This window comes from Netta rufina (assembly GCF_964035555.1).
Source record: "Netta rufina genome assembly, chromosome: 7".
NCBI classification, from domain to species: domain Eukaryota; kingdom Metazoa; phylum Chordata; class Aves; order Anseriformes; family Anatidae; genus Netta; species Netta rufina.
Genome location: NC_140130.1, coordinates 4712659 through 4737864, shown reverse-complemented (window position 1 = coordinate 4737864; position 25206 = coordinate 4712659). Strand labels below are relative to the sequence as shown.

The 25206-nt window shown below is 38.6% G+C and overlaps 1 protein-coding gene across 1 annotated transcript in view; it reads right to left on the bottom strand.

The window, feature by feature from the left end:
- Positions 1–14026: 14026 nt before the first annotated feature.
- The window catches only part of TET1 (tet methylcytosine dioxygenase 1), a gene marked incomplete at its 5' end in the record, with an annotated part of 57961 nt that continues 46781 nt past the window's right edge, over positions 14027–25206 (bottom strand). Inside the window, 3 exons of the mRNA XM_084290651.1 lie at positions 14027–17347; positions 22245–22584; positions 24235–24255. Of these exons, the coding sequence (XP_084146777.1) occupies positions 16206–17347; positions 22245–22584; positions 24235–24255 (1503 nt within the window). The 3' untranslated portion in view covers positions 14027–16205. The remainder of the gene's footprint in view (positions 17348–22244; positions 22585–24234; positions 24256–25206) is intronic.

The window sequence follows — 25206 nt, the reverse complement described above, 5'->3', positions numbered from 1 at the left end:
GCAGCCTCTAGCATTCCTGGTGGTAACGGGAATTGTTAAGAACAAGATGGGGATATTGTGGAGAGAAAAGATGACTTGTAAATCTTATAATTAAAGAACTTCATATGTATTTTGGCACAACCAGAACATTTAACAATGATGAATGGGAAAGAACAATGAAAATAACTTTGGTATCAGGAAATGCTACATAGTAAAGTCTCACAGTGCAAATAGTTTTTCAGATCTCTGGCCTTTAGTAATCAGCTGCCTAGCTTTGTCTGGGAAAGCCATGAAGATGGTCTGTGGCACCGTCTGTGGTGGTGTACGTGTTCTTTATTATCCAGAGTTTTTTTGGAATGAAAACTACATATATATCCCCTTTGAACGGAGGCCTGTTTGATACTTAATGAAACAAATTTTGAAAGGTTTAAAACTTACAGCTTTCCTTTTCAAGGATCTGTGTCTAAAAGAGCTCTCAGAAGCTACTCCTCTTTGTATGTCACAAGACAGTCCATTGAAATAAAGAAATTTACCACCATCACAACAGCAGGCAGCTTTACTGATTCAGCACTACAGAAAGAACAACTAATACACCAAAAAGCATGAATACCGAAGTAGCATGTGGAAGCATGCTGATCTTGGTAGTGAGTGTAACCAGAGTACAGATCTGGGAGTGGATGTCACAGCTCTCTAATGAGTGCTTTGGGTATCTAAAAAGCAAGTGTATGGCTTGCTTTGGGGTAGAGGCTTTCTCCATCGACCCAAGGATTATGTCGTCGTACTGTTGCTGCATATGGTATACATTTTACACCCACACTGATGTTGATATTGATCAACATTTGCCATATTGTGTTTGCTGTTTGGTGCAGCATCTCACCTTCAACTGAAAAAGAAGAAAGAAAAGTCCTGTAATTCATTTTAGCGATACAAACATTTGCCCTGAGTGAAGCTGACTAATGACTCCAACTTCAGATCCCCAAGGTGTTGAAGAAGCAGAAAAACAATTACATTTGTCATTAAATAAATCTTTACTGCCTTCAAAGTGCCCCTGAGGTATTTCATAGCAGTGGTTGTATCATAAACTTACCACAGACCAAAGTGTTTGGTTCAGAGGTTTTGCAATCTAGAAGGAATGACTGTGTATCAACTGCAAATAATTGTCATTACCTTTAGAAGTTCCACCTGAAAACCTTGGAAAAGTAGTAGTCCTATTTTTGAAATAAAAAGCAACAAGAAACCCATAACATGTTATCCTTCCTTTGAAAATGAGAGCACGGGTAAGGTTGTTTGTAAGGACATGGTAAAAGAACATGCCTCGGAGGCACCATTGGCAGTACCACAGACTGCTGCAGTACTACTCTGTAATAAATCACTCTACATTATTGACACTACCCAGAGAGTTCCATGCTATGAACTCCATGATCCTCACGGCTCCTTCCAACTCAGGATATTCTATGATTCTGTAATAAATACAGGAGGGCTGAACAGCTGCTAAATAGCGTCCCTCATACAAAAAATAAGTACTTATCAACCAATTGTCACTATACAGCAGCACCAGGGATCCTGTGATATTTTCCTGCATCATGTAGAACAAAACTAGTTTGAGAGACACCTTAGGTACAGGCTGTGAAAGAAAAAGATGGAAGGGAATGTGTAAGGCTTATCTTCGGTTGGAGAAACAAACAAACCAACAAAAACCAACAGAAAGCTTGAACGGAATTCATGGTATGTATTTAGGAGAATTAATTGTGTTGGGGGGGGAAATTATAACCTTCTAATAAACGTAATTTTGACAACCTGTACAGTTGAGAGGACACAGAAATTACCTGTTTCGTACCAAACATGAAGCAAACGAATAATGATAAGTAACAGGTCATACTGTATCTCTCCAGACAAGGTAAGACCTTTGCTGGTTACAGGGAGGTGGTTATTCCCCTCCATTTTGATGATGTAAGAACTCTGACAGTGAAACATCATTATATGATGTTCTTTTCTTCATGTTGGAAATACATTTCTATGTATCCTGCTCAGTCCCTGAATGAACTTTCTGATATATACGTGTTACTTCTGGAACCTGCTCTTTGTACCTCTGGATCACTCTGATTTAAACTTATTTTTACCTTTCCAGATATCCAGAAATACCTGATGATAACAATGGCTAAGATAATGGCTTTTTTTTTTGATGCTTGAATTACAGGAATCAAATGCAGAATATAACCTTCTGAGCAGAGTAACTACTTTTTCTTGCACAAAAAAAAAAAAAAAAGTAATTTTTCCTTGGGATCTCATATGTACTGACGCTTGACATTTCCCCAAACACATGATATATTCACTACTGTATGTCTATTATATTCTGCTATACAAAGTCTTTAATGAAAGCATTTCTGTACAGGCATTACCCCTCAACAAAAACAAGAAGGGGTATCACGGATTTAAATCAACCTCACTGGGTTTAGCAGATTGCAAATAACAAATTTACTTACTTTATTAAAGTGTCTCAAGGTGAGGAGGAAAAGGCTTTTATGGTCTTCTATAGTGGGACAAAATAAAATGGGTTGAGAATAGACTTCTGACAAAGTATGAATTTTAGTGTAGATTCTGTAACGTAAATAAGACAAACTTTAATTATTTTGAAGCTAAGATGCCCCAGAAACACAGGGACTATCACAAACAATTTATTTAACTGGTAAAGTTCACTGTCTAAGGGAATGGGTAGTGATTCAATAAAATAACTTAAGATCATGCTTTTGGGGAGCTCACAGGAGATAATCTTACCTTTTGATGAAAGTCATCGAGATTTATTGATATTGCCAAAGTAGTTGGAGATCCAAGTCTGAGACAGGTCCCAGTGCTGGAATGTTTTATGTAAGGACTGTACTGAATGATTTGTTTGTAGATTTTAACCTGAACATATACCATTTTGAATTATTATTTTTTTTTTTAAAGCAGTCTTAAAGTATAGAGGAAGGGCAGCACAATCTGTCCATCCACTAAATACTGATTTGCTACCACATTTCTTGTCTGTAGCATATGGCTGGGAAACTGGATGTACTTGTAACTATTTCCTGAAATTTAATGTACGTGTATTTGAGAAGAGGCTGGTCCTTCTGCAGTTCAAGTTTGGCTCTGTGTACTGGAGAGCCAAGTCCTAGAATATTTCACAGAGCACGACACAGCTGTTTCAGTTGGTATTACATGCAGAGGTTTGGCCCAGTAAAACTATTTGGGGATTGTTCTTGATTCAGCACATTTTTGTACCTTGCCTGTTCATGCCACTGACATCTCCATCTCAAGAATAACGGTTCTTGCATTTTGAAGGACGCACAGGTGTAATTCCCAGCGCTGTGCAGCACAGCGTAGCGATTCAGAGATTTAACTCATTGTGGCTCATGCAGGCTGCAACTTACAGGAAGAACAGGGAACAGCCTCTGAACTTCTGTGTGCAGTAACAGCCCCAAGGAGCGCCTCCTTCAGTGGAGGGGACAAAGAAGAGAGGCTTAGAGGCTCTAGTCAATACATATAGAAATCACATACAAAGGGAATCCTCGCCTGTACTCTTTGGGGTGATCCAGAGCCTCTGACACTCCCAAGGCTTGTTGGTGTGCCCTCTGGGCAGACAAGCAGTCAGCCTTCCACCCCAGCCACACCTCTATCTGAGCCACAGCCCCTGTAGTGGTTAAGCAGTGGCACACCTGAGCCACTGACAGCCTCTTCCCCTCAGAGCAAGGTAATTTGCACCAGTCCAATAGAGTTCACCCTGCAAAATTCATTGCAGCTGTGCCCCACATGGATCCTCACAAGGCTTTCTGCCTTAGTGGAGGTGAGTTAGAGTCCACCACAGAAGTGCTTGCTTGATGAAGCACGGGATTAATGCCTCGTTTTCCTGAAGGGATTCTTCAAGTGGAAGAAGTCAGAGTCATCACTGTGCAACAAACAAAGTCTCAGTGTAAAGCAAAGCGGTGACAAGCTGAACTGCTGACTTGTTATGCCACAGGAGGAAGCAAAGCTCCCACTGTTCGGTGCTGACAAGTAAGGCGAGGTCATGATGTCGCCTGCAGGAATTCCAGGCTAATTCACAAGAGCTAAGGGAGCAGTGTTGCCCAATTTCGTTACATATGAATGGAGACATACATGTGGGATATCATGGGGCTTATGAGTTGTTTTTCACCATGTGGAAGAAGACATTGCCATTTTCAAGAGTTCAGCTGATAAGAATTTTGTATAACTGGGGTACGTTATAAAAGCAAGAGAGAATCCAGAAGTAAACAGACTGGACAGGGAATTAGAGGCCACTTTAAGAGTCGTGCTCCAGCCACTGGTTTTGGAAATAGCTGGGTTTAAATTTCCACATTTTAAACACCATCTCAGTGTGATTTAAATGAAAAACACAGACATGTATCCCTGGTAATTATTTTATTTTAGACAATCTAGGCTATTTCCTGAACTGAAACACTACTTACTGGAGTACTATCTCATTTTCTTTACAATTACTTTTGAATTTGATGCTTATGTTAATATAGAGAATCCACAGTCCGCCCTATATAATGATTAATTCCACTTTTGAAGATATAAAATAACAGTATACAACAGCATATAACAGCAGCGATCAGCATGAGTATTTCCTCGCAGCAATCAGGCCACAATGTAGTGCCCTGCCATTCTGTGGGGTTTATGGGGCACTGGACTACTGCAGAGCAGCGTAACTGTAGTAGGGAAAAAAAATCTTTAAGTTTAAACTGGTGTTAGCAATGAATACTGTTGTCAATAGGTATTGTAATTTGAGGTCATAACACCTTAAGAATTAAAACCAACTATACTGTATCAATCTTGTATTACTTGTATAGCTTATATAAGAAATCTAAAATAGGAGAAAGCACTGAAGCCACCTCCAGTCATTGAGCCCTGCAAAATAAAATGATATTCGGCAGCCTTTCTGGGACGCCAGGGCTGGTAACTTTCATTTGGCTTTGTTCCCCCAAGTCCGAGGTGGCTCCGACTGGCAACAGCCTTGGCAGTGGCAATGCCAGGAGGGGACAAGATGCGGTTGGCTGGCAGTACCTGAGAAGTAGCTGGCGAAGTTGCTCCGCATCGATGCCTCTCCGTCAGCAGCGATGTTCTTGGGTCTGCTCCTCAGTCTCTCAGCGCCATTCAAAGCCCACGTGCGTTCCTAGACACCTGTGCTACAGGTTACTAATACCAAACCGTGGGACACGTCCTGCTGGGAGGATTTGTTAGCACTGTTGTTAGCATGCCTGGGGCAGTCTGGGAGATGTGTTGCTATAAAAGGCCATTAATGATCATCCTCTAAAGGAGCAGCAAATTGCATGGCAGGGTGAAGGCCTTCCTGGTGGATTACCACATGCAGCTCCCAGGGACTAGATGCACCGTATTACGGGATGTGTTTTATATTGCAAGGGAATTGCTGTAGCCCGCGGAGAGCAGCCTTTTTCTGCCTTCTAGGAGATGCCAGTTAGCTGGAAGATTGTTTTAATAGACACTTCTTGCTATTGCATTTACTAGAGAAGGAAAAGAAGTAAATGCGAACATGCAGAGAGTTTTCTTCCTTTTCTCCAGATTATAAAACCAGGAATTCTTCCTAGTATTGTTGTGCACTCAAATGTCACCTGCATAGTAAAGCAGAGTAGGGCCAAGGTTATTTTTGTCTTGAGGAAAATCTGTAAACTCTGAGCTGAAGCAAATACAAACAGGACTCTTTCTACTGGATGGGAATTAAGTCACAGTCAAAGACTCCCATAACCCTCCTCTGCCAGACAAAGCTGGTAGAAGAACAAGGCACTGTACAAGTGTCCACAATCTGTGTTTTCAGTCCAAAGATGAAGTTTAGAATTTTCCAATAGCTTTTTGAATTGTTTTACTGACTGTAGGGTAAACAATATAAACGTAGTATACAGAATCTAAAGAATAGTATATTTTTTAGATTAACTCCTTCCTATTTTCACATCTTTGCTGAGGTTCTTCACAGTCACAGAAAAGCTGCAAGACTAGACTACCTTTAGAAGCATTTTTTTTTTTTTATTGTTGTTGTTTCCCTAAAATGTAAAGCCATGTAATGGTTTTAAATGGTAACTAATAAGGTCTTCTACATTTATGCAACGTTATATTCTGTATTATGAAGGGGGGCCTTAACTTTGCTTTAAGTTTTATTGTATAGGCTATTCAGGCCTTAATTTTCAATCTTTAGTTACTTCAGTATGACTTTGTCTGGGTACATATTGGGAAAACAACTTCTTTTTTTCCCCACCTCAAACCATTTTACAAGAAGATTCACGTGAAAAATGCAGGAAAGAAAAATTAGACGACTAAGTGCAAAATAGAAGTATAAAATTTATTTAAAACCACCCACAAAGTTCTGTGTAATCAGGAATGATACAATTTGTAATAGTCTTTTTAAAAACTCATGACAAGATTTAAAATATATTTTCAATTACAGTATTCATTTAGCCTTATTCAGTTAGGACAATAAAAAAATGAAAGTTTACGTTCTAAACAGATGAGACACACAAGAAAAATAGAACAGAACAGACAATTTCCACAACAACAATTTTTACATGTATGTTTCAATACTAGTATCAACATTTCAATGCATCTTGCTACATAAACATGAAATCATGTACAACAACTGCTTGCACCAAAAAACATAGCTTAATTAGATCTTTCAAGTAACATGCAGTCACAACTCACAAGTCTTCAAGTACTGCTGGTAAGGGTTCCCTTGTCTGCAAAGAAGATTTTAAGGTTCAGTTTCTCAGCTAGTCCAACTCCTCACAGCTCCACCAATCTCATGAAGCTATGCTCAGTTATACTAGGAAAGAATCAGGCCCCAAATATTTTTTGAGAAAAGAAGTAATTTTTATACTTTCTCCTGTAAATACTGTGACATAATGAAGTGCTTTTTCTTTCTGATTTTTTTTTTCTCCCTGTACATCATCTTTTTGTTTTTAAAGTTATGTTTCAGATCTAAATACAGTAGGTTGGTAACTGGAAATAATCCAAAACCTCAAAAGTTGAAAAATAAATATCAAATGCATCCCAAAGAAAGAAAGATAAACAAGAAAAGAGATAGGAAGAAAGAGAGAAGGAAAGAAAGAAAATAGCCTTTTTTGGCATACTGTCAATTTTTTTTAAAAGTAGGAAAGAATTCATTAGCTGTATCATTTTAGTACAGCATGTCCTTAGAATTTGTTGTTTTTACAATAGCAAATTTTGAACAGCATTTATGACCTGGTACAATACTGTCACCTTATGAGGAGCTGTCTCGTTTAAACTGAGCAAACTATTTTAGAATAATTAATTGTTAAAGACTGAAATGTCTTTAAGTTTTTGTGTTAGTTAGAACTGGATTTCTTTTAGTTGTATTGGGATATTGGATTTGCTTTTCTTGCCTACTGTTATTTTTAATTTTGAGGACAAGAGATTCATGAAGTTCAGACACTGCCTTTTGTGTTGCATGGATTACAGTCTGCAATTCACAACGTTTGTATGAAACCAGTTCTCCTTAGGTTCTGCAGTATCATTGCACTTCAGAAATTTAAGAATGAAAATACAACAATTTTTTTCCTCAAATCTTTTTGAAAGACGAACATTTAACTGCAATGTTGTGAGGGTATGGGGGGCGGCACTTGATGCTTACAAAAAGCTTCCATGGGCAGCGAGGGAAGCTTTGCATGACTCAAGCATGCAGGGCAGTGCCAGCAGTTTCACTGCTGCGTATCACCACGGCCAGGGCAGTCAGAAAATGTTGGCTTTTAGCTTCGTCTCTCAAAACCTGCCCCAGTGTGGCAACACCGAATGGAGTTCAGTAGATTCTCACAACCCCATTTTATGCAATCAAGTAAAAGGGTTCAAGTAATGATAAAAGCAAGGAATTATTTTAAGAAAAACCACCTATGTTTAGAAACGGCATTGCTGACAACTCCATGAGAGATTTCTGGCCAGGTCATTACCTTGAGGTACAAATCTACCACATTCTCCTTGTAGACAAGGTTGGGAAAAGGACAGCCAATAGAAATGAATACTTAAAGCCGGTTACAAAACAAGGTGGAGGAATTTCTTTTCGATCTGTATTTCTAAGCTAAGAACAATCCAGGTGTTACTGGCCAGTATGCGCAAAATAGGGTTATCATGAAATTGATTCCTGATGGCTGTACACATCAGTCCTTTGGTAAGAATTGCAATTTATACTACTGATCTTTCATACCGTTATCAGTATAACGGGATGCCCCAAACGATGTAAGCTCAGTGGGCATCCATTTACCCCTTTATCCTTCTAATGGGATGCAAAGGACATCAGTATAAATGAGAATCAGGGCCTTCATTCTTATTTTAAGAAGATTCCCAAACCCTAGACCCTTTTCCATTACAATATAATAAAAATACAGACATACATGTAAAATATTGATCAGATCACAAAACTTTCCACAACAGCATTAAAATGTTCTGTCGCAACAACTGCAATACCGAACATCAAACTAGCAGTTCCCTTGCTCCACTGCAACAGCACTTCTTTGGAATACGGTTCATCTGCTGTAACTGGCAACTCTCTGTAGGTTAGCTGACAAATCTCTCCTCCTTCTTACACAGTTCTTCGAGGTCTACCACCTGTGTACTCTCATTTTATGAGGAAAGCTGGTAGGGTGTGCGGAGTGTTAAAAACAGCACTGTCACACCAAACAGAGCAAGTCACCTTCGCGTAAGTTATTTAGCACCCCAGTCTTGCATTCACTGCAAGTACACTGTTGGAAGATCCTAGCATTTTCATGTAACTATGTGTGGAAAATGGCATATATCATGGTCCAGTAGAAAAGAGAGAAGTTGCTGTTGTAGAAGAATTCAGGATACAGCATCAAGAAGCATCTTATATCTTTAAAAGCTGAAGTTACAAGTATGTGGTTAAGCACTGTAAACAATGTTGGGGTGAACTGGGGAACTGGATTGGAAAAAGGATCCTAAAGTCTTTGCGTCTCAGAAAGAGAAAAAACAATGCCAACGCTCCTGTACCCTTTTATAAAAGGCAATTACTATTGTTTTCTGCTCAAGCTCAATCAGTTCCACTTGCTGCTACAGAGGAAGAACCCAAAAAATCCATTGTTCCCACTCTTTTTTTTTTTTTTTTCCAAGCAGTCCTGTCAGTTAAGGCATGAACTTGCACAACACTAAGGTTTCTCACAAGGACGAGAACTATCTCTGCACGGGAATATAACCAGAAGATGTAAAGAAATACTCCTGCTCTTGTAATTATGCAGGGTCTGCAGCACCTGTCATGTCAAAATCTGAGCAGAGCTGGTAGAGTAACTCAAAAGAAGAGAAGGCACTCCACAGAGATGCTAGCAACAGGAGTCTTCAACTGTGAGCAAAGGGTCTTTGTTTAGCTACTTGCAGACAGAAGAACAGAGTGTAACAACTACAGCAAGAGAGTTAACTGGAAAAATATTTAAAAAAAAAATAAAAAAAAAGAAAATACTGATGAAGAAAGATAATGAAATGTCCTTCTTTCTTGAAATGAAAAAATATCCAATATTATAGGTTCCATATGAGAGAACATGAATTCAAAAAAAAAAAAAAAGAAAGAAAGAATGAAAAAATGAGAACTGCATTATATAGAGTAAGAGGTGACAAAGAAACAGATTTTGGGACAGTCACAAAGAGAATAAATTCATATGATATTCCTGAGATGATGAAGACTGGCTGATCTACATAGAAAGTAGCGACAGCTGTGGGGAGTGTTCACGAGCAGGCTGACATCTCTACTCCTACTGCTGAGCACTGAAGTAGGTCTGCAGAGAGACAGGAAGAACTTCTGGAGCAGTTGTAAGCGTTTAAAGCATTCAGCAGCAGGTGAGAATGCGATCTAGTGCCGAGTGTGAAAACAGCTAACCACAACAGGTGATCCACAAGGAGACTAAGGAATGAGAAAGCTGCCTGTAGTATTTGGTGTCATCTGTATAGAGCAGAAAGCAACACCTACTCATCAACACTAGTCCAATTTAACGTTCTTCAGAGATGACACAGCAGCATGTTGAGAATTAAGTTGTCTTAATTTAGGAAGCAAGTATGTAAAGGACAATATTAAGCAAAAAAATTTAGCTCACTCCTCATTTTTGACACGACCAAAAATGTTTTAACAGGGCAATAATAAAATAAATATTAAATCAATTTTCAAACACTTCAGAAAAAATATGTGACCTATATGCATACTGGTGGCTGCCTGATCAGATACTATGATTAGAAATCCTTGCTCTCTGAAAAAACCTCAAGTATAAATCTCTACATTTTTTGCAGCAACATACTGAAGCGCCATTTACACAACTTCTGAAAACTAAGGATCAGGGAAGTTCAGAAGAAACTAGAGCCAGTTTCCGTACTGAGTAGCCACATCCTCAGGAGTTTTGACACTGGCCACTCTATTTAATTAAAGAAGGATAAAAATGTATCATGGACTTCAAGAAGTTTTTGTATTTAAAATTACATACACCAAAAGGTGTCAGTATAAAGAAGCACCCTAGCAACCACAACACGTGTACATGAGAAGGCTGTTTCTGAAGTCCACTGTACCTTTCACAGCTTTGCCTCTGACTGTCTACACAGATTAAAGAGAGTGACCGACTCTCTCACCCTTTTTTTTTTTTTTTGGTTGTTGTTCCTTAAAAAAAACAATATACTTAGGCAGAGAACGAGGGAAAGATGACTGTCCCCGGAGGAACTGTGGAAACAGCTGAATTTGTACACGTACCCACAGCTGTGTGACACAACGGCACATCCTTGCTGGTTAGGAACAACGCTGTAACGCAGACATTGCAGTGCAGTCCTGTGGTGTCACAATCATCAATGGAAACTTTCTCTGCAGTTTAATTGTACGGAAAGATATTTCTCTGCACTTTCTCCTGAAAGTCAGATCACCACCTGACAGAAGTAAGAAAGCCAGGCTATATTTCTACATGGGATTGGACTGTTCCTTGTCTCTAACTACTTATTTAAGATCAGATGACAGAAAGTTTCATGGGGCACCGCTGGACAGATGCTTTTTACACGTGAGAAATACACCACCAACAATTTTATGGAAGATACGTCACAAAGACCTTACTTTGAATACAACTGCTCTTATGCACAGGAAGTGTGAAGTAGACATGCAATTTAGCTTTTTGTAGTTTCTCAGGATATGGTTATTTCCTATAGGTTAGAAATGAGGAGACATTTCTTCTCAGAAAGAGCAGTCAGGCATTGGAACAAGTTGCTCAGGAAGCGGTGGCATCACTGTCCCTGGGAGTGTTCGAGGAAAGACTGGACGTGGTGCTTAGGGACATGGTTTGGTGGGTGATACTGGTGGTAGGGGATGGTTGGACCAGATGATCTTAAAGGTCTTTTACAACCTTAATGATTCTGTGAACTTGTATGAACTAAAAGTTACAGGATTTCCATGGAGGAAAAAAAAGGCATAATCACATAGTTATAAGGTTGGTGACTGATTGATAAATGAGCTAATTTCACAGAGAGAAATTTCATCAGAAGTGAAAGGGTGAGATTGAACCTTACATTTTAAATATAAAATCATGAAGATGCAGTTTGTTAGCAAGTTTCAATTAAAATTTGTCATTGAACAACCTATCAAATAAGAAAAAAAAAAAATCACAAAAAAAACCCCACCTGTCAACATAAGCCTGAATCAGGTCTGAAGGAGACCTGCCTGTATGCCTGAAACTCGATGTGAAGGCATTATGCCTCTCTACACACCACTAATCACTCCTTGTGCTACAAACAATGTAACCTCTGCACTTAACCAAAAGTACATCAATCCCAAGTCTTTCTGTGTACGTCCTTGCAAGACTATTAATTGTGGTATTGTTGCAGGGGTCTGAGTCAGCATGGGCTTTGGTCAACTGTATCCATATCCATCCAGTTAAATATGAAAATCACATAAAAGCTTGATAAATGAGCTCATTGCAGTCAACAGGGCTGCAGCAATGTAAACAGGACCCAAATTTCATCCACCAATTTTAGTGTAATACTGCAATGATATTAAAAACATCTTTTTAAAAAAAACACAAATGGTTGTATGTTAAAAATAATCGTTAGTACTAACGAATGTGTCATTTACCCATGCTTACAATGAAACATTGCTTAAGATACAATTGTTTCCTGTTCTAAGTGTAGAGAGGTGCTGTCAGGTAAGATAAAGACTTTTAACAGCAGTTATTCCTAAGTAAAAGAGTTAGCTTAGAAAGGTCTTACGAAAAACAGAACTGCATACAACTGTTAGAACTAGGTCACAAGTATTTGTAAGTTCTTTCAAAGCTTTTTGGATCTCGTGACTAAAATATTTCTAGAAATAATTTTTGCTACTTTCTGTAGTACAAGGTAGCCTGTTAGAAACAGTAACATGGAGAAATTCTTTGAGTAAAATTCAGTCTGTAATTGGGCACAGCTGCAGTAACTCCAAGGGGGACTCAGGGACTCAGAACTGGCTCTTGCTGAAGGCACTACATTTTCCCTCTGTGGTGGTGCCGGACCCAGTAGAGAAAGGGGGTGAGAGACATCTCTTCTGCAAAATCGAAGGTGTCCCGTGTTGGGTCATGACAGTTTTTGCTAGAGAACTGGGAAAAAGAGTTAAAAGACAACCATATCCCTCCACCAGCCCATACCTGAATCCTTTTTATTTTATTTTTTTTTCCCACTGAGTACAATACCAGCTGTTGGAAACCAAATAAAATGTGTGGGTCTGCCCTAGCCAGCTACCTTAACTTTGGATCCAGTTCCTGATCTGGCCATCCCCGAAGGCCTTTGTTAAGGGATAAAAGCAAACTACGCAAGTGGTGGCGTGGGCTGCAAAGGGAAGCAATACACCCACAGATGTACAAATCTTAAGAGACAACTACTGTTATAAAATGATAACCTTACTCAAAACAAAACCACGTAATTTGTGTACAAGACTGATAGATATTCTGAAATGTTACCATAAATAGCACACAGTTGTAAAAACAGTACTAGGCTGTATTTTCTATACCGCAGTACAGCAATAGAAAATATGAGCTTCCCGACTCACAACCTGCCACGTGCCACAGCAGTAACCAGAAGCGGCCAGCCTGTTAGATACACACTGAGAAAGTAGTTATGTTATGAACAGCCAAGGAAAGAGCACCTATTGTACAGACAATATATTTTCTCATATAAGTAATCTTAATAAAGTAGTAGCTCTGAGCTTTAGCACCTATCAGTTAATAGTATTACTCTTATGTTAAGATAAACTTTTCTCTTAAAATTGCCTTTTCAAATAAGGTAGACCTGGACTTGCTGAAAGTCTACTGGTGCAGTCACTGGAGCAGTGACTTGCCAGGGGCTGTGTTTGGAGGTATCAGTTCAGATCCACCTTTCAGTTTCTCACTTCTTTGAGGGAAGCTGCTGGTTTTTAAATAGAACATTTTCACCTTGAAGTTTCTAACCACACAGAAGTAAAATCTGGACATTTACAGGGGAATATTCAAGTGAAACTGATCCACTGTAACGATCTGAACATTCCTAAAGGAAGAGATGGCTCTAACATTACTTTGCGTACAAAACTTGTTACTCCTATGGGAGTGCTGAATGATATTCTGAATTTGTATTACACAACCCAAAGCTATCAGCACTGTCAGTGAAACCAATAAACTCATCTTTTCTGCAAATGATCGATCGTGGTGTTGGACAAGGGTTTTCAGATAGCAAATACATGAATGGAATAGCTAGAGAACGTACAGTACTACTTACTGTATGGACAGCTGGAGTTCTTACTAGTCTTAGGCTCACCAAAAATATACAAGTTTCAAAATGGAAATCTAAGGCACACAAAATACCATAATGATTTGATGTATACTGTATATTACGTAGTCAAGAAGCATAAAACTGCTGGTACAAAATGATGGCATAATATTGTTTCTGTTTTATTATTATTTACAATCCCTTCATATCCTCTATTTGAACTAATATTAAGCTTTGAACTAAGATTTGCAGCATACCCGGTTTTTACAAATTTTACTTAAAATAGGTAAGATACAAAGAATGGGTTCAATTCAGTCATCCTCTGCCATCAACATTTTTGTTAATTTCGACAGGAATCTGTGGAATTGAACCCAGGGTCATTACATAGTGATTGCTACTTCAGACCTTGCTCCCGCAAACACTAGGTGTGTGTCCATTTGTACAGGAGAACAGTCTCATTGATCAACGGCCGTATCGAAGTATTTGTAGCACCAAGGTCCTAACTGGCACTATGTGTTAAAAATACAATTTACGTACTTTTCGTACCAAAACTGTAGATAGAGCATTTACAGTTCAACTTTTCAAGGAAAAAGCACCTTGTCTAGGTTTTAAATAAAGCAGATCTAGATAATTCATATTCCTCTGTTACAGCACCACTACATTATAATATTATCAAGTATATTATTAGTATATTTTCACACTGGAAAACTCTAACCTCGTTATGCCTATGGGTTACCCAGCCGGGGAGGACTCCCGAGGCAGAATTAAGGTACAGCTTCGTCTCTGGGGCCTGATCCTGCAGCTCTCAGTCACGACAGGAGTCCTGGCTTGCGCGGTGCTCCTGGCTCTGACTGGGCAGGTATGGCTACGCAGAACTGTTCTCACGGAGGAAGTTGCAGGATGAGGTCAGTCCTTAGCTAACGTTGTCATTTGGTAATTTGTTTAAATAAATAAGGTTAAAAAGGAAATACATAGGAGAGGAGAATCAGAAAGAAGAGTGGGATGCTACAGCATTTAAAAGCAATGGAGTGTCTGTTTTTCCTCTGGTCCAGCGAATACTCATTTCATGATATGTCACTTTTTCAACAAAAATGGAGAACATAAATTTCATATGTTTGGAAGAAAGAATACAACCCTTTCTACATGAAATGTAGAAATCACTTAAAAATTCACAAAGCAGTTTTGTAAAAAAACTGAACTTAGCTGGTGAACATTATAGATGGGTTCTTCTTAAGGAAAAAATTGCTGTTAAATATTAGAAATTTCATTCGTTTCCAACACTTCCTTTGTATTTTCTTCAAATTAATATTTTTTGTTTCAGAATAGAATAAGGCAACTCTAGGGGGTATTTTTTATCCCAAAACAATCCTACCCCTGAGGCATTGGGAACATTTGGTTGTCATGTTAACTTATAATGCTCCAAACGAATGAGACTTATGCACTTATTGCTCAAAGAAATCATAACATATGCTGCCTTTAAAAAAAAAAAAAAAAACAATTAAAAAAAAATAATCTTAACTCCCCAATAGCAACACACATATTGATGTCTCCTAATTTCATGTTTGTACACTCTCTTTCAAATAATGTTTCCGTATTTCATAACTGTTGTTTATATGTAACAAAATCTTCCATGAAAAAGGGCAAGTCTAAAAACAATCACATGCTATTAGCATACATACTGCAGCTGTAACAATATGGAACTCTACACAGCAAGAATAAAATGATTTCTTCTGTAGAGTATGCACAAACCTTAGACAATATGATCCTTATACTATACTATTTCAAGTTAATTTTAAAAATAGAAAGTGCTTTTAAAATATATATTTACAGCTTAAAAACAACTTCCAGCCATCATTGCCAATAACTTCATTTCATACATAATGACAAATCTAGAGAAAAAAAATTCATTGGTTTTCTAAAATATTTATCTGTAATTTGGACTATATAGCAATGGTTGGAAGTTGTTAAAGCAATGGCACCATGAAGTAATAATTCAGCTTATTTATTTTAACTGTTTGATGTGGTTAAGCACCAAGAGCTGTGTAGAGCTATTACTGTAATAACTTGATTTAACACCATAAAATGTGAACCTGTTAAAATCCCTATAAATGATTTCTGTAGTAAACAGACTTGATTTAAAGCACCAAAATATAAATTCCTAAAGGTAATAAACTGAATGATTTCAATCAAGGTTAATAACCTAAACAAAATCTTTTTTAGAATGTATTAAAACTATACAACTTTTTTTTTTCTTTTTTCTTTTTTTTTTTTGCTTAAAATGTGCTTGAGCACCACCAAATGTTAAAGTCACAGTTTAAGAAGAAATCCCCCCCCCCCTTTTTTTTTTTTTTTTTTTACCTCAGCCTTAAAATGGTTGAGATGAGCAAATAGTAAACGACACGAGACTTGTTCTTTAACAGCACCTTAAAGAAACACTGCGTAATGCTGCACCAAGAGGAGGCATTTGATACTAAAACCTATGCCCAATGGTTGTAAGGCCCTGCAACTCGTGTAAGGGCATAAGAAGATACTGTTATTACATTATCTTTAGTTACTGTTAATGCTCTGCGTGATGGAATTTGGTTGAACTCATTGTCTTCGTAAAAAATCTCTCTGTTTTCACTTGTTTGCTTTGTTTTCCTGCTGCTAGAGTTCAGTTCAGTATTCTCTGTTCCCAATCGTTCTGCTTCTTTTTCTTTTTCTTTTGCCCTCTCAGCCATCTTTGCTTCCCACATGGCTAACCCATGTTTTGGCTCATTTAAATTTTTGTGTTGGTAGAAAACTAAGGAAATCCGTGTGGGATGATTGCGGTTGGGTTTTTTAATAGGTGTGGTAGCATGGAGTTCACGTCTTGCACATTCAATTAAGATAGAACCATGAGAAGGTGCCACAGCAACACCGCCAATGTCATCATCCAAAAAATTGTGCTCGCTGTCTGACCACAGTTCCTCAGCTTTTTCTTCAGAATCAGTCGGCTGTCCCAGTGCACTGTTCTGCTTTTCGTCAGCACAGTCAAAATCACACATCTGTTCTCGAAGGGAGCCACCCTTCTCCACTGGGCACCCGTGGGAGCAGTCAGCTTCATTTCCAACTGCGTCCCTTGCTGGAGAGCTCTGCGGTACTGACAGATCGCAAGAGCCGATCATCTGCGAAGAAGGAGAATTGTCCAACTGAGGCTGACAATTCTGCTTGTCTGGCTGATGTTCAAGTATACTGGGCAGGGGGTCTGTATGGGCTGGGGGGCCTGGAGCAGTGACCTCTGGAAGAATTGGTGGCACACCATTCATCTTGTCATTCAGCAAAATTCCAGTATAATCTTTGACCGACACATCAAAGTTCTTGCAATTAATATAAGGTGTCACGTGAGGTTGCTTACTACTGCATTCAAAATACCCGTAGGGAACTGAAAAATCTTGTTGAATATTAGTCACTGCTGTTAGGCCAGGCTTATGTGCTAACGATGAATAGGGATGTAAACTATCCACCTTGAAAGGGGGGGAAGCCGAGTACTGTTTCAATAGGGAGCAATTTTTAGTAGTGTTTGAAGTATGTTTCATGGCATAGAGGTGATCGGAAGTCTCCATTTTTATTCCAGGTTTTAAAGCATCTGTTTTGTTCCCTAAAAAAAATGCACACCAAAGCGTAAGTTACTTTTCCTCAGTTAATAGAACACCTTTTATGGTATTTTCATACGTACTTTCTAATATGAAAGATATCAGTGATGACTACAAATTTTTCAGCGTGGTTATTTTTACCTTTCTAGGAGTATCTGTATGACAAATTACATACATAATTACCTTGCTGAATTACCGCCTTAATCTGTTCCCATCAGACTGCTGGTATATAAAACAGAAAGGTATTTCACGGAGGGATGAAAAAGCAGATCAAATAAGCACTCAGTTCCGATTCAGACAGCCCAGTTCTATACAAGTGCTTCCCAGCAGCTGCCTAACTGCATGGTCTAGCAGGAAGCACTGCATCAAAGGTTTTTAGGTAACTGCCAAAATTTGGTCTATCTGAAATTAAGCCTGTGAAACAACCAAAATTCTTTATCACCTTACCCCAAATTATGACAGAAGGAAAAAGCACGTTTACAGATCCTGTCCCTTGCAGAACAAAAGTACAATTTGTGCATTAGCAAGTAACTGCTCAGAGTTAAAAAAGTATCTGGCAACATACTCCAGGTAAATTCAAACGGCTGCATGTGACTCGCTCTGTCTTGCACCTAATTGGCACACACTAGATATTTCAAATCTTTTGGGGGATTACTTGTTCGGTTTATGTCAGCTCCCAATTTCTAGTCCTGGCACACTGCAGTTGTGCTCATTTGTAGAATAAAACTGCTCTCTCCTCAAATGACTTGTTCTGATCACAAATAAGTTTCATCCAGAGTCTGTAAGTGTAATGGTAAATAATTCCGTTGACTTTGATGAACTTTACATCATGCCCTAAAACTGCTTTACATCTGTTAGCTGGCAAACTAGTACAACGCAGAGTTCTTCCACATTCTCACAAAGGACTGTCTCTGTCAGTGTTGTTTCTTTGTTCCATAAATACACAAAATGTCTAACTGCTTTACCGAATATAGAAGAACTATTCTGTCTTCTATTAATTTATAAATAGTGATGGATTAAAAAACATTCTTTCAACATGCTTTCAGGAATGAGGAAAAAAAAAGTGGGATAAACTACAGACAATACATTTAGCATACAGATACTGAAACTGAGGGGTGACAGAAGGAAACTGCATATATTCTTTTAAGAACCTTTTTATGAAAACAAACTCAAAGCATTCCATTTAATTAAGAAAAAAAAACCTACACTGAAATTGTATTTAACAGCATCGAGTTGAAATCAACATTTTCAATATAGGGTCTATACGTGTTAGAAAGATATAAAACTGTGTGTCCTGGTAACGTACGGAGGTGCACATTCCTCTGAAATTAATATTGAACAAAAGTCAGGCTCAATGTTTTGGTTAGGAGGAAAATATTACAGATGTTACAAAACAGAATTAAATTCAAATATATGGGTAGAAGGAAATCAGTAATGGTTCAGGTAAAGTGCCATCACGTCCTGGGACTTCTACCTCGTGTTCAAACAGAGTGCAGCCCCACTGGGATCTGCTGGCTGCAGTACTGCTGTGCTGCAGCCAGCCGAGAGGCTGGCTCCAGGCTGGTGGTTCGTCTCCGCTTCTGTCCAATACAGGCCAAGAGGAATTGCCAGTATTGATGAAGAGAAAAAATAACATTTCCATCTCTAAAGTTTATTGGTCCAGAATAACGGGCTTTATGATGAAACTATATAAAGATGCATTTTTAAAATATATATATATATTTTGATCTTTAATATGTATTTTGTAACAATTTCGGATTTCAATGGCTCTCAGCATTAGCACAAATGTAAAAATTAACATTAATTAACAAAAACTGGCAAGAGGTGTGTGACAAATACACCCTATTTAATATATAGTGTTTCCACAAAACACTTGGCACAATTAGGAACCTAGCCAAGACATCACATATACCTGCTCTACCAAGCAGACCTAAGCTGTCTTCAGCACCATAAAGGTCCTCCTCACCATCATCTCTGCTGCTAGGTAAAAACAGAAGATAGTCCTGTCTTAGCACTGTGTAATTTCCAGCTCTCCATACGATGCAGACATGGCGGGTTAGAGGAGTCTCTCAAGGTTTACGGGCTTTCCAGCTGGGGATACAGTAATGGCTTTGAAATAATGGTCAGAGTCTCTTCCCAAAGAAGACGAACAATGGACAATACCCAATAGTCAGCCTTGTGACTCCTTCAGAATCCCCACTCTACTCCAAAGAGTGCTAGCCTCACGTGGCCTAAAACCTGACTGAATATACAATGCTTATCTCATCTAATTGCACATTCTCCATATTCTTTTTAATATTTAAAAAGCAAAACCAATACTCTAAACTCTTGTCCTCATTAGTAAATTGAGCACATTACAGACACCATTTATCAATATTTTTTTTTTCCTTTCTGGTACACATAAGCTAGTATTTTATTCTTATATTAGTAGAAAATTTAACAGACATATCTGACATGCTTAAGGTAGCTGTATAGCAGAACTCTCTTTACTTCTGCTTACCTAAAACTATAGAGTTGGTATTGTTCTTCTCTCCCCCTAGTAAGTTTCTCTGTACTTTGTTTCCATTATCTATTACACAAGCCTTTCTGTTTTTTTATGTTTAAATAGTATGAGCAGAGCTGATGGCCACTATTAATGTGGAAGGATATCCATTTAAATAATTGTTTCCTCCAGTTTGCAGTCAGGAACGATGGCTACTGGATAGTCTAATTTCAACTCCTCTCTTCCACAAGCCATTTGATTTTGTTCTGATGTTGAAGCTCATAATCTTTGCCAGATTAACATTATTAATTTCTCAGGACTGAAATCATACCTACAACTGGCAAAATTGAAAGAACCAAGGACTGATCCCTTATTACAGCAAAAAGTAGCATGTACAGGTTAATACTATAATTTTCTAAATTCATAATCCATGGAACTTTGTGTTTTTGGCAAGGGGCAGGGCAGAGGCCGTTATGGTGACATTCAGCCATTGCGCTGTGTGACTACAGGAAACACACACAATGTGCATAAATGCTCTGAGTTACTAATCTTGGCCAGCTGCAGCCATGTGCCGTCTGCAGGTTTGGGCTTACTGTCTTGACAGCTTTTCTGAGTCAGAAAGAACGGCATAAACTCGACATGTTTCACTTGCAGAATCTTGAGGGAATTCCACTATCAGAATCTGCATGATAGAGGCTGAACCTTTACGACAGAAAGAAAATGGTTTTATTCAACTCTTTCCATCTTTGAAAAACTTTCTCACTCTTAAGAGAATTTCTTCATCACTCAGAGTTATTTTTATCAGCAGCTCTTTTAGACTGTATTACCTAATTATTTAAAGTTAAGATCAATTATTTAAGTTGATTCTTGCATGTTTAAGGGATTAACGTTAGTCTTACATTTCCAAAGCACACAGCAAAACTCTGGATAGCATACCATTTATTAAAGGGATGGCTTTCAAATTCAGGAGCCATGCCTGTTTTTAACGACAAGGTCACGCTCAGGTAGACCGTTCCGAACTACTTCAGTGTTTCAGCACAACTTTACAGTGAGATCAGACAATTTCAGAATTCCTTCCCAAGCCAGAGTCCTCTAATCCTTCCAGGACTTCCAGTCCACCCGAAGCACGATGGAAGTTATTAATCATTGCTTTGGAGTTATTGTTGGACGTTGTCCTCAGCCTGAGGAGTCCTTTTATATTTGTTTCAGAGCCTGGACTGTCTCCCAAACTTACATGCAGATTAACTCAATGGCTGTCTAATTTCCTAGTAGTGTAATAATTCTTTTCTTATTTCATCCTGCTGTACGCAAAGTTTTATTTGTTGCCCTGTCTCATATGAGAGAAACATGTACTCAGGTTGATGAGTACAAATTACAGATGTGTCATATAGATTCTCGTTTGCAGTGTTTTTTTCTTCCCCAGAAGATATCCAGATTTAATTTTTGTTCCTCAAGTGAAATCTATCACATGTACCTGGATTTCCCTCATGAATTAACATTCAAAATTTCATCAGGTTGGCTAAATTCCCCCTTTTCTTCCCCAGAGCCAGACAGGCTATGCTTTTTATTTGTTTTCTCCCTTCTCATCACAGAATCTGCTCTGTGGCTTCCTCATTTTCCTTCTTTTCTACTTTTCATTTCTGAGAACTCCCAGAGAAGAGTTTTATTGTCCAAAAATACTTGTTCAAAACCTGACCCCAGTCAGGTAAAATAGCACGAATCAAAAGCATCTCCGCACAGCTCAGTTTAGTAATTACTTCTATGCTGCACAAGCACACATTGCTGCAGAAGACTGAGGCCAGTGCAATCTCCCTGTAACAGAGAAAGCACACCTTGTACTTAGCTGCTGTCAGATCCCATCTCTTACACCCTCACCGACAGCATTTCAAAGAATTTGAGAAGTCCTGTTTTATTTGATAAAACCTTGCCCCCCGCCCCCTTTTTTTTTGGCAAGTCTCTTGCTCTGCTGCAGTATCTGTGTCACTAAGTATTAGAAGGAAATTATCATCAACTCAGATTGTCAGACAGCCAATGTCTCTCATACAAAGTAGGTAATGGTTCTTGTACTTTAAAATGACATAAAATAATGCCCATTGTTTAAATAAACATTCCTACCATTTCAAGATGCTTTTATTACCATTATTTATCAGAATACAGGAACCTGAAAACATTTCATTGGTGCATTAGCATTACTTACGATTATGAAAACACCACCACAAACTTATTTTTGCGTTATCACCTGTCTTCTTCTGTGCCAAGACAGAATGCTGACTACACTGTCTTGTTCATTAGCTCCTAAAATGCAGGGCAGGGGAGTATGTTATAAAAGTGAGTATTAAGGAGCTTTTCCTTCCCCTCAGATGGGTAGGACACAACACAGTGTCAGACAAGACCAGTAGAATTTAATGAGCATCACTCACCTAAACAATGCAACGTGTTGCTCAGATTTTCTGGTGCTTCAGTTTTCAGCTTTACTGGTGTTGAATATTTTTTGTCTATTAATGGCTGCTTTTCAGTTGGGGTCCTCCTTGTGTCAGGTTTCTTTTTCTTTGTAGCTCTGAGAGGCTCAGCTAACATTCGTACTTCTCTGGGAAATGCTGTGAGCACCTGTATGGCTCCGGCTTTTATCTTAGCTTCCAATCCTTCCTCAGTGCCGAATTCATCTGTTTGTGAGATTTTGTAGAGAGGTAACACGTGGAGCTGTTCATCACTTGGAATCACCCCCACTCTCCGGTTATCTTCCTTTGTTAATGTACACACCTGGGAGGAACAGGACCATTTACAAATACAACCAGAACACAAACATTATTTAAACATTTAAGCATTTATCTTGGACTTCATTGTTTTCTTCTATTTTATAGTCTCAGTGCTATAGGTTTTCAAATGTAGACATCTGACATGCAATTTCTTTGATTTATGGTGATGCAGAAAAATTACTGGTACCTGAAGAATAAGGAGAAGGCATGTGTTTTGGACAGGAAAAATTCAGCTTTGGGCCAGCTCACACTATCCAGAAACACATGCCAAACTCATTAAATAGGCTGAGCTGTAAGTATACTGGAAATTCTTAAGTATTTTTTTTTAAACATGTATTTGATGTTCAGGTTTATTTTTAAAGGCTAAATATGAAAAAAAAAAAAAAACAACAACAACAAAAAACAAAAAACCACATGGATTCAACAAGAAGTTTGTAAGACATGGAACTATTTTTTGTTGTTGTCTGGCAAACGAAGTTATCTATATTGCTCTGTATTTTCAATAAATCTCAGCTATAACTCTCTCTTTCTGAATCTACGTATCTGTACACACACTTTCTTAAATTAACACCCCTCCCCAACTCTGCCTGCTGTAATGAAGTCACGAGACCCAACAAATATTCGGTTTCTCTCATGCCATTGACCTACTTTCTCTCATTAAATTACGTGTTGCCAAGAGGAGAAGGCTGGCTAGATCCAGTTTGATAAGAAACGTGAATAAATATCCAAAGTTATTGCAATGGTTTTCTTATTAGTTATTCCAAATCATTGCTGAACCTTCGCAGTACTTATGACTTCCAGCATGTCTAGAGTTCCAGCTGTTATTAATATTAAACCTTCACCTTAAAAGAAGAGCTAAAAACACATGCTTGTTTCCTAGGGACAAAAAAAAAACACAACACAGAACAAAACAAAAACCACAGACACACACAAAACATTCTTAAAAACAGAGGAGCAAACCACATCTATCTGGTTTCATTCTGTGCTTCCCAAGGGATGGCGACAGTTTTACACATTGGAGCAAGTGTTCAAATAAACCACACATTAAGTTTCATTCATTAAATTCACAGGAGAATGCTGGTTTTCACAATATACCACATTACTAGAAAGCCATGCATTAATACCATGGCACAGTTCAGCTTCTATTCATGGGGAGCTGCTAACTACACACACAAAGCAATCTGAACACCATCCAAGGAGGAGATGATACTCCCTAAATGAGGGCATTCTCTTGCCATCACTGTGTAGGTCCAATTTGATGTGTATCACCAGTTAATTCAGTTTTCCAGAATCTTGTCACCATGCCTAACTTTTTTGGGGAGAATAATAATAATAATATGATTTAGGAAAAACAAACATTTATTTTGTAGCATAGCCTTCATAAAAAAGCATCACAGATTTATTTCCAGAATAACAGAATTACAGAATCCCAAACTAAAAATCCTAAATAAATAAGGTGGTGGTTAGGGCTTTATAAATAGCCATATGCAAAGCTTGACAGTTGCAGAGCAGCAAGAGGAGAAAACTTGAGGGGCAGAGACAAAGGTGGCATTTTAAAAGGATCAAGAGAAGGGCTCTTCAGAAGAAAAGGTGAAAGGGCAAGTAGAAGCTGACGAGTAGCATTTACTGATGTGCTTGCTCCATGCACACTTACCTCCACTGGGCAGCCTTTGGACTACGAGGAAGATTTAGAAAAAACAAGTTGTTCCGTGAGCAGCAAATGACGCCTGGTTCCCTACGGACTTGTCCATCCCCACGCTCCCACCTGCCCAGTCCCAGCACCATTATCCCTGCCCCCGTCACACCTCGCTGCCACCTCTGCTGGGCACCAGCCCACAGCAGGTGGGGCCCGGCTGAAGCTCGGCGCCTCCCGCTGTGCGTGGATTAACCAGGAGCTGCAGCTGGAGCTGGCCTGGGTCTGCCTCCCCGCTCAGCAGTGGGCTTTCACCAAGCTTGGAACAAGAGGTTAAAGGCTCCAAGACAAGTTTCTGTGTTCAGTGGAATCTGGCTGAAATGCGCCAGCAGATTCCAAATTGTTCAGGGGAGAGAGGGTAGGACATACAGAGAGCACAATTACATAGGGCTCAGCACATCCTCCCCTTCTAAATTAAAAACAAAAACAGAAATAAAATAAGCACGGAGGCACCTAGCTCCCGTTTGTTTTCATTAGACTCTGCATAGTTCTCACTAGCTGTTAAAAATATTCTGCCCAACCTCTGTCTGGACCCATATGCTAGTCTGAAAAAAAGGTCTAAATCTTGAAGATCAATCTCCAATCTTGCTATTTTGAAAATCAAAACCCTCACCCAATTTACAGGTCTGCATTTCCAGGCATTTCATCAGATACGTTCATAGAAATCTTATCTTGTACAGTTAGTAGATTTATTCTTTCCCATAAAGAGATTTTCTCTTAAAAATGTATTACTTTTAATCATCTGTTCATCTGACTTATAATTAGGCAAGGATAGATGAGCTCTGTATTTTTGCGATACTTGACCCAGGGGGAAGTATATGAGCAGACAGAAAAAAAATAAAAATAAAAAACTCCTATCAGGTGAAAGAGAGCTTAACTGGAGGCAGAAACGAGTATTTGACAGTATCACAAAAGCAACATCTTCTTTAAAAC